Raw genomic sequence first — 10,324 nt, 5'->3', positions numbered from 1 at the left:
TATTTAGTTTAAAAGAAATTCACTTTATTCTAACTATAGTGTTTTAAAGAACTATAATTACAGGGTTTTAAATGTGAAAGGATTCTATAGTTATATGGAGCAGTTCTTTTTCTTTTTTGTTAGAGGCGAAGTAGTATTTAAATAATTAGAAAAGATAACAAAAGTTCCTAACATGATTGTATGTGATCATTATCCGAATTAAGTATGATAACATGATAACAAAAGATAAATTTCTTTTTTTATTTTAATTCAAATTTAAAAATTTAATCTATAAATTCAAAATTATCCTTTAATTCAAATTCAGTTTATACACACACACGTATATTTCTATTTGATTAACGTAGTCAAATATATAATAAAGTTACCATTACTAGCTTGCCACTTGGCTTAACAATAATGCCAAATATATATATAGTAACTTTATTCTTTTAATATATATATATATATATATATATATATATATGTATGTATGAATGGGGTATTGGAATGATGTCAAGTTTTCCGTACAGATACCGAATACGGTGTCTGAAAGTTTAAATCGTATGCATTTTAGTGGATGAAAAAGGAAGTGGACTAGTGCATTCAACGGAAAAAAGTTTGTTTTCGTTTTGCTTTACATTTTCTTTTTGGTATGTGGCTAGCAAGTTTGTTAATAAATCAACTGCTTTCGTGTCATCAACAGTCCAATAAACAATTCGAGCCTAGTCAGCAATTCAATAAGTACTTATTGCTCCTTATTCCTTACTTAAATAATTGAACAATTACGTTTGAATCGATGAAGTATCCTACACTCCTACTTAACTAGCTATCCTTAGCTTTTCATTCTTTTCCTTCCAATTTGACCGGAAGTATGAAGTTTCATTTTTACAATTGTCCACAGGATAGAACTAAAATTATATGCAAATTCACCGGTCCAACTAAAATTTATGTTAATATTGTTGGATTTTTAATCTTAAATGTAGCTTAAAATTATTGGGTTTTTAAGTTTAAATATAGCTTAAAAGAGGGTGAATGGAAAATGGAGGAAAATTGAAAATATTTGAGTTTACCTCCTTGACAAAGAAACATTGTTCTATATTGGAAGAGGAAAAGGGTTTGATGGGTATATATACAATTGCACTTCTTCTAGCTCTTAAAGAGTTAAGAAGAAGGCAATCCTCGCGTCGTTGTCGTCGTTGTCGTCGTCGCTCGCTCGACTCGGCTTCGGATTTGGTCAAATAATTGATTGATTAATTTTTTGGACTAAATTTATTTGTTAATAGTAAATATTAACATAAATGTTATTAAATATCCTTTTTTTGTAAACAGAATATTAATATTAAATCCAACGGAATAGTATATGCCTTTCACTTTTTGTAAAAGACATTTACAATATGGCCGAAATAATTTGCACCTCTTCGGATTTGAAGAACAGTTTGCACCTCTTCAGATTTGAAGAAACCGTTTGCACCTCTTCGGATTTGAAGAGCTGCACCTCTTAAGTTTTGAAGAGTTGCACCTCTTCAGTTTGAGCTCAACATTTGCTATAAATACCAGTCCATTCTCTCATATTTTTCATACGAATTTCTAACTTATTCTCCTTTCTTCTGCATTATTTTAACTACAAATAAAGCAACAGTAAATGTGATTTGCTACCGAACTTTGTGTTCGCTGAAACACTGGGGTTTGAAGTATCGCTACACCAGTGTGTAATTCGTTCTATCGTGGGAGAAAATAATCCACAACCTTGGATACTAGGAGGGGATTAAATTCCTTAAGGAAACACTGTGAATTCAGTGGGCTCGGATTAAATTCTATTTCTTTTACATTTTCTGTTTATATGTTATTTTATCTTCTCAAGAATTATTTTACAAATACAGTTTAGTAACAAGCTTAAGGAATTTAATATTTTCTGTATTTGTGTTATACTCACTGTTTTTGGAGACTAAAACCTGTGTGGTTTTCTACTCCAGTGGAGATTAAAATCTATGTGATTTTAACGTTAGTTTGTGTCATTCATTTACAGAAATGACGAATGACAACGGGAACCAGACTGTTCCTATGGTGACTGCCAATGCATCGACAAGCCAAATAACACCGATATTGGCACCGTCAGAAAAACCCGAAATATTTTCCGGGATTGATTTCAAGCGATGGCAGCAGAAGATGTTCTTCTACTTGACGACTTTAAGTCTACAGAAGTTCATTAAGGAAGATGTTCCTGTTCTGCCCGACGAAACTCCAGAAAATGAACGCTTTCTCGTGACTAAGTCGTGGAAGCATTCTGATTTTCTATGTAAGAATTACATTCTTAGCGGACTAGAGGACGATTTGTATAATGTCTATAGTAATATGAAGACGTCAAAACAACTGTGGATAACGCTTGAAAGGAAATACAAAACGGAAGATGTCGGGTTAAAAAAATTCGTTGCTGCTAAACTTTTGGACTATAAAATGGTAGATAGCAAGTCTGTTATTACCCAAGTCCAACAATTGCAAGTAATTTTTTACGATCTCCTTGCTGAAGGTATAAGTCAAATTAATACTAATATTGAAAGTATTAATTATATTGTTTCTACTAACAGAATTTTTATTGAAGGTCTTGTCATCAATGATGCATTCCAAGTTGCAGCAATAATTGAGAAGTTGCCTCCTTTGTGGAAGGACTTCAAAAACTACTTGAAACACAAACGAAAGGAGATGTCCCTTGAAGATCTCATTGTTCAGTTGAGAATCGAAGAGGACAACAAAGCTACTGAAAAGAAAGGCCGTGGAAACTCAACAATAATGGGAGCAAACATTGTTGAGGATAGAAAAAGGAAAAAGACGTATGGACCGAAAAGCAACCCAAGCAAGAAGCGGTTCAACGAAAATTGCTACAATTGTGGAAAGGCTGGACACAGATCTGCAGATTGTCATGCTCCAAAGAAAGACAAGAAGAAGGGACAATCTGCATATCTGTGTCCAGCTCCAAAGAAAGACAAGAAGAAGGGACAAACAAACATGGTTGAAAAGCACGAAGATATCAATGACTTGTGTGCTATGCTTTCTGAATGCAACATGGTGGGAAATCTCAAGGAGTGGTGGATTGATTCTGGAGCCACTCACCATGTTTGTGTTGTTAAAGAAGCGTTTGCTACATATGCTCTTGTTGGACCCGAAGAGACGCTTTCTATGGAAAATTCTGCCACAGCCAAAATTGAAGGATCTGGGAAGATATTTATGAAAATGACTTCTGGTAAGGTGGTGACTTTGAACAACGTCCTTCATGTTCCCGAGATTAGAAAGAACTTAGTCTCTGCTGGACTTCTTGTTAAGAATGGGTTTAAGTGTATTTTTGTATCCGATAAGATTGTAATAAGTAAGAATAAAATATTTGTAGGAAAAGGTTACCTCACTGAGGGCCTTTTCAAGCTGAATATAATGGTTATTGAGAATAATAATAAAATTTCAGCTTCTTCTTACTTACTTGAGTCAAATGAATTATGGCATATACATTTGGGTCATGTCAATTATAAAACCTTGCGAAAAATAATTAATTTGGAAGTATTGCCTATGTTTGAATGCGGCAAATCAAAATGTCAAATATGTGTGGAATCTAAGTATGTTAAACATCCTTATAAGTCAGTTGAAAGGAATTCAAATCCTCTAGACTTAATTCACACAGATATTTGTGACATGAAGTCAATACCATCTCGCGGTGGAAAGAAGTATTTCATAACTTTTATTGACGACAGTACTCAATATTGCTATATTTACTTACTTAATAGTAAAGATGAAGCAATAGATGCATTCAGGCAATACAAAAATGAAGTTGAAACGCAACTTAACAAGAAAATTAAAATGATAAGAAGTGATAGAGGTGACGAATATGAATCTCAAAGAGGGTGAATAGGAAATGGAGGGAAATTGAAAATATTTGAGTTTTCCTCCTTAACAAAGGGACATTGTTCCATATTGGAAGAGGAAAAGGGTTTGATGGGTATATATACAATTGCACTTCTTCTAGCTCTTAAAGAGTTATGAAGAAGGCAATCCTTGCGCCGTCGTCGCTCGCTCGCTCGCTCGGCTCGGCTTCGGCTTCGGCTTCGGATTCGGATTCGGATTTGGTCAAATGATCGATTGATCGATTAATTTATTGGACCAAATTTATTTGTTAATAGTAAATATTAACATAAATGTTATTAAATATCCGTTTTTTTGTAAACGGAATATTAATATTAAATCCAACGGAATAGTATATGCCGTTCGCTTTTTGTAAAAGACATTTACAATATGGCCGAAACAGTTTGCACCTCTTCGGATTTGAAGAACAGTTTGCACCTCTTCAGATTTGAAGAGTTGCACCTCTTAAGTTTTGAAGAGTTGCACCTCTTGAGTTTGAGCTCAACATTGGCTATAAATACCAATCCATTCTCTCGGGTTTTCCATACGAATTTCTGACTTCTCCTCCTTTCTTATGCATTGTTTTAACTACAAACAAAGCAACAATAAGTGTGATTTGCTACCGAAATTTATGTTCGTTGAAACACTGGGGTTTGAAGTATCGCTACACCAGTGTGTAATTCGTTCTATCGTGGGAGAAAATAATCCACAACCTTGGGTACTAGGAGAGGATTAAATTCCTTAAGGAAACACTGTGAATTCAGTGAGCTCGGATTAAATTCTATTTCTTTTACATTTCTGTTTATATGTTATTTTATCTTTTTCAGAATTATTTTACAAATATAGTTTAGTAACAAATATGATTATCTACCACAGAAAAAATAAAAAGAATAAGAAAGTCAATGGATAAACAATTTTATCTGAACTATTACTTTATACTTTAGTTCGTTTTTTATTAGGGGGGAGAGGGGGGAGGGATGTTATGCTTCTGTTTTAAATAGAATGATCCTACTATTTCTTGGAAGTCAAATTATTTTTCTTTGATTATAATTTTCATAACAGTTTTAATTAGATACTTCATCGATTATGATTTTCATAACAAGTAGAAAGTATTCTTTTTATTTTTACTTTGGTTTACTTTTTTTTTTATACACAAGTAGAAAATATTCTTTTTATTTTTACTTTGGTTTACTTTTTTTATGCATTATTATATTAAATAAAACTGAAAAAGCAACCAAAAAAAAAACATGATGGGCCGTAGGAGATAGAAGAGTGAAGGAAATATGGTGGGGACCAAAGCCGCACCGCTCGCCTATGAAAGAGCAAATTTCCAACTTTAACAATGGTGATTACTTATTCGATTTAAAGACTACCGACACTTCCCATACGTTTATCCCTGTATTATCACTGGTAAGTTTGATAGTATAAAATATATTTATATAATTAAATCACTTAAAAAATTATAATAGAATAATTTTATTAATCATATAATATTAAAAATAATAATTTATAACAAGTTAAATTACATTATAAAGGCGTCTATGGGTTGAGAATTTAGTATATAATTTTTTTTGTTGGTACACGCATACACAGAGTGAGCGAGAAGAGAGACATACGACTCTTCCAAACAAAGGAATGAGAGAAACTCCGACTGTCACAGCTATACATACAAAGCTGACATGTGCTTTTCTACAGATACAATATTATAATGTATTGTGAAGCTAGAAAGAGAAACTACTACTATTACAACAATAAAGAGAGAAGAAGAAACCCCATTACTCTCTCTCTGCTACTTCTTTATTCTTTCAATAAATTTAAGCACATCTTCTTTTTGGTCACCCATTATTTTGCTACAGACCTAAAGAAAGAGAAAGATAGTGAGTAGTATTGTAGATAGATAGATAGATAGAGAGATAGATAGAGAGAGAGAGAGAGAGAGAGAGAGAGAGAGAGAGAGAGAGAGAGAGAGAGAGAGAGAGAGAGAGGAACTACTACCCGCCTGATATTGTAGTATTGTTTTGTTAGTTGCCCATTGGTAGAGTCATGTAGAAGCTTCAAGTGCCAGCTGATAATTTACCAGATCTCTCAACAACTACTCTGTAACTCTCTTTCTCTCTCTTTCCCTATCTTTCTTGGGTTTTTAATTTGATTTATTTTCTGGGCTATTTCTTGCTACTTCTTTCCTGTGCTTATTTGTTATAAAGATCTATGCTTTTGCTTTATAATTCTTGGGTTATTTGAAGTTGTCAATATTGTGATTTGATGCATTACCCTTTTGGGAAGCAAAGCATATTGCTACTGTTGGTTTATATAGATAGATTTTTCAATTGAGACACTTTTGTTTTTACTTTTACTAGATCCTGACTCAATGTGTTTAGATCTGTGAATTAAGTTTAATATACACTTTACAGACTGAATGTAATGTCTTGTATTGAAATCTGTTATAAGCTGCTTGCAGAGTAGAAGTTTCTAATTGATGAATTTGTAAACCAGTTATTCAGTGTGACTAGTATTAAACAATGAGAGACAGGTTCTGGATCACACATTTATGGTTCATTCCACTGTTTATGGGGGTAAAATTAGACCAATGTATTGTTCTTACACTTCAGTTTCGATGATGATGGTGAATATGGATTAGGTATCCCATGTGTTTTTTTTAAGTCCTGTTGTACATTGTGACACTCATTTTAGATCCCAAAGTATGGTTGAGCTCTCAAGAAATTAGTGCATTTGCCCGTAAGCTAAAGAATCATTTGAATATTCTTCATGAAAATATATATCTTCTCAAAATTGAAAATCAAGTGCGTCTTTCGAGTGCTGTATGATACTATTCATTTGGTAACAGGTCATTATTTCTTGATAATATGGCTCGTCAGTTCATCTTTTGACTTCTTTTTGATCAGGAAAACTAAAGTTCATCTTTTGACTTTTTTTTACTTTTAATCCAGCACATTTCTACTTTTCTGTTTACCAGATAAAGCAATGTTTCCAGTCAATTGGTTATGGTCTTTTGTTCCCATTACAAGCTAAGACTATTAGTTTAATAAGCATTTGAACTCTTTGACTGTATTCAATGATGAGCAAATGGTAGAAAAAATCACTTAATTTAACAAGTTCCATTTGTAAAACTATGTAGTGTTTGAGCTAGAAAAGCTTGACTTTCCTTTAATTGAGCGTGTCAAAAACATGGTAAATTGACTTACTTTCTATGAACTATATTTCCTTGTTTGAAGAGCCAGCTAATCCCCCATCTTTAATAAATGATGACCTCCACTATTTGCTTATATATTTAGGATTACACATTAAGGATAATAAACATTGTTGCATGAAGAAATCAGCTATTGTTGAAAAAATGTTCACATCATTGCACAAAACCTAAGAGGAATGAGTTTTTTTATAATTCAAGTTCACCATCCTGCTTACTGCTAAACAATAAGTTTAGTCTTTGTTGTGATTTTAATCAAGGAAACTCTAATTGAAACCGTGAGCATTCTTATACTAGATGAAGAGACGGAGACTAAAACCTTCTAATGATTTGGTGGATAGAGTACCCGATACCTGTGCTGGTGGAAGATAGCAGGTACCCGATGGAATAATCGAGGTGTGCACAAGTTGGCCGGAACACCACCTTTATATTTAAAAAAGGAAGAAAAAACGAAACCTTCTAATGATTGATATTCCTTTTCCCCCCTAAAAAATATAGGTCTGAAATGCTTTAGCCTCTTTGGTGGAGAAAGAAGAACCTGAAGTTCTTAACATGAAACTCTTAAATAACTTCTGTCTTGTTTTTATCTTTTTCTTTTTTCTTTTTTTTTTGTTGAGAGAGAGAGAGAGATAGGTAAAAGGAGCTTCTTAACCATGACCACTCCTTCAGGTTTAAGAGTCAGAATACAGTCCCCAATTTAACTCCTTGCTTGGTTGCCGACACAACCATCTTCACCTACGAATTTTCAATCGCTTGATATTTTCTTCTGTAGTGTTCATTCTAGAGTATGCTTTCTTCTTCAATGTTCAAGTGTATTGATGCAATTTAATCTATGATCTGCAGGACATGGGAACTCTGGCGCCTGAATCTGAGGTCATATGCTCAGAAAAATACTTAGCATTGGGGCTGAAGGTATCTGGCAAGCAAAAATCAGGAAAACCCAGAGTTCTATCGCTTCTTTCAACACTTCTTGAGAGATCTGTTCAAAAAACCGAAAGCTTATTAGAAAGTACTCAAAGAAAAGATGTGATTACAATATTTCATGGATCAAGAGCCCCCTCGCTGGGTATCGAACAATACTTGGATCGCATTTTTAAGTATTCGTGTTGCAGCCCTTCATGCTTTGTGGTTGCGCACATTTACATGGAGCGATTCATTGAACGCACTAGTGCTCATTTAACTTCCCTCAATGTTCACCGACTACTAATCACAAGTGTGATGGTGGCAGCAAAATTCATTGATGATGCGTAAGTCTATCTCAGATATGATCTATATTACCAAATTATCTTACCCAACTGTTTACTCCATCCGGTCCACTTTCTGCGACATTATCTCCTTTTAATCTGTTCCAAAACAAACGACACATTGTTATAGTTTGGCAACAATTTAATTTTAAATTTCCTATTTTACCCTTAATAACATGATTTTATAGCCACACAACTATTATCAAATGTAGACCACATGTTTCAAAAGCTTTTCTTTTCTGTGTCCAGTCAAACTTGTTCACATAAAAATGAAACAGAGTGAGTGATAGATATACATGCTTTGAGATTTATTGTCATGCTGATTATTAATCAATTGGATAGTTGAGTGTTAAGAGTCCAACCTGAAACTTGAACCCTGTTCCCACCCTATGCGGCAAGCTTTCCGTTAGGATTACTAACACATAGTAGACTCACCGGAATTGTTATATGCATGCATGTATGCTGTTCATTATCTGCTGACTGCCTGAAGCTCAATGATTTTTGATATATTTTATTTAGCAACAGCCAACAGACCCCCTCAAGAGTGAGAAATAACATTTCATTTCTAGGAATTTGCTTGAATCTTTATGATGCTCTGCATAATTTTCAGATTCTATAACAATGCATACTATGCAAGAGTAGGTGGTGTAACCACAAAAGAGTTGAATAAGTTGGAGATGAAATTTTTGTTTGGACTGGATTTCCGACTTCATGTAAATGTCAAGACATTTGGAAGCTATTGCTCGCTCCTGGAGAAAGAAGGCACTCTAGGCCTCCCAATCGAGCATTCAATCCAGGCATGTAGAATCACCGAGAGCTGGTCAAACAAAGACGATTCCACCTGTGCACAAATTGCAAGATGACAATTTGCAATGTTGAAGATTTATCACAAAGCTGAAAGATTCTTTCGGACGTGCAAGAAACTAAAAGATGGGTTTGTACTATATTGTTGTAGAAAATAGTCGTAGTAGTTTGTTATACTCTATTGTTTTACCCATTTTTCCCTTGTGCAGGTGTTCTTTAATGTACTAATGTACCACCTAGGAGCCCCTGGCTTCCCCCTCCTTGTATTTGTTACCAGTATCATTCTTTTTCAGGTTCTGTGAAATTTCCCACGGATGTTGATTCCTATAGGGTTCGTATAGATTGAGGGACATGCTTTACAGTATAAGTTTCTTAGTGTTTTTAGACATCATTTTGTACAACCAAGTCAAGTTAGACATCTGTACCCAGTAGAGTTTTGTTTACATTAATGCACCTATTGTAGCAATCTTTAACTTATAAGTAGTTTTTTTTTGGGGGGGTGATTTGATTGTGTACATCTTTTTTACGGTATCGATGTAAACTCTTTCTTAAATAATCCCCAAATGTTAGTTTAACGATGCATCATGACATTACTAATTGATGTAACAAAACACCTCTTTATCAGCAGGCTGACAACTATACTGTCAGCTATGTTTAGACTAAGAGCTTGCTTCCAAGCTCATACACAAATTCCAACTCACTAATAATCACCGCTTAATATTCAGCAGTTATGTAGAACATGGCTTAGAACATGGCTTGCTTGACACTAATGTAACTCCTAGAATAATGTGAGATTTATACAACCAACAACAACCCAGTATAATCCCACTAGTGGGGGCTGGGGAGGGTAGTGTGTACACAGACTTTACCCCTACCATGAGGTAGAGAGGTTGTTTCTAATAGAAACTCGGCATCCTTCCCTCCAAGAATTTCCCACCTTACTCTTGGGGTGACTCAAACTCACAAGCTCTTGGTTGGAAGTGAAGGTTGCTTACCATCAGAGCAACCCCTCTTGTCTTGAGATTTATACAATCTCTATTTTTAAAAGATAAAAGGCAAATTTTTGAAGAATTAATGAACAAAGATAAAAGTTGGTGAAGGCCATGACCTGATTCCAGGTGGTCTCCCCCTAGTTTGATAACAAAATAAATTTTGGGCCTAACTCAATCACAAAAGCTAGCTCATAGGTAATGATTGCGCAAGACCA

The 10,324-nt window shown here is 34.3% G+C and overlaps 1 protein-coding gene across 2 annotated transcripts; it reads left to right on the top strand.

Moving 5' to 3' along the window:
* The first annotated feature begins 5,460 nt into the window (after positions 1 to 5,460).
* LOC107774182 (cyclin-P3-1) lies at positions 5,461 to 9,620 on the top strand. Of its 2 annotated transcripts, none has more exons than XM_016593660.2 (3): positions 5,461 to 5,963; positions 7,913 to 8,316; positions 8,924 to 9,620. In XM_016593660.2, exons 2-3 carry the CDS (start codon positions 7,916 to 7,918, stop codon positions 9,174 to 9,176), a joined length of 654 nt encoding a protein of 217 aa, XP_016449146.1. In that variant the 5' UTR covers positions 5,461 to 5,963; positions 7,913 to 7,915; the 3' UTR covers positions 9,177 to 9,620. The 2 variants fall into 2 exon arrangements, with proteins under 2 accessions (XP_016449146.1, XP_075093888.1); XM_075237787.1 differs by lacking the exon at positions 5,461 to 5,963 and adding an exon at positions 6,011 to 7,465.
* Positions 9,621 to 10,324: the final 704 nt, after the last annotated feature.

This window comes from Nicotiana tabacum, chromosome 19 (genome assembly GCF_000715075.1).
Source record: "Nicotiana tabacum cultivar K326 chromosome 19, ASM71507v2, whole genome shotgun sequence".
Classification (NCBI taxonomy): domain Eukaryota; kingdom Viridiplantae; phylum Streptophyta; class Magnoliopsida; order Solanales; family Solanaceae; genus Nicotiana; species Nicotiana tabacum.
The sequence above is the reverse complement of the archived record's forward strand: the minus strand, read 5'-3'. Positions and strand labels throughout refer to the sequence as shown.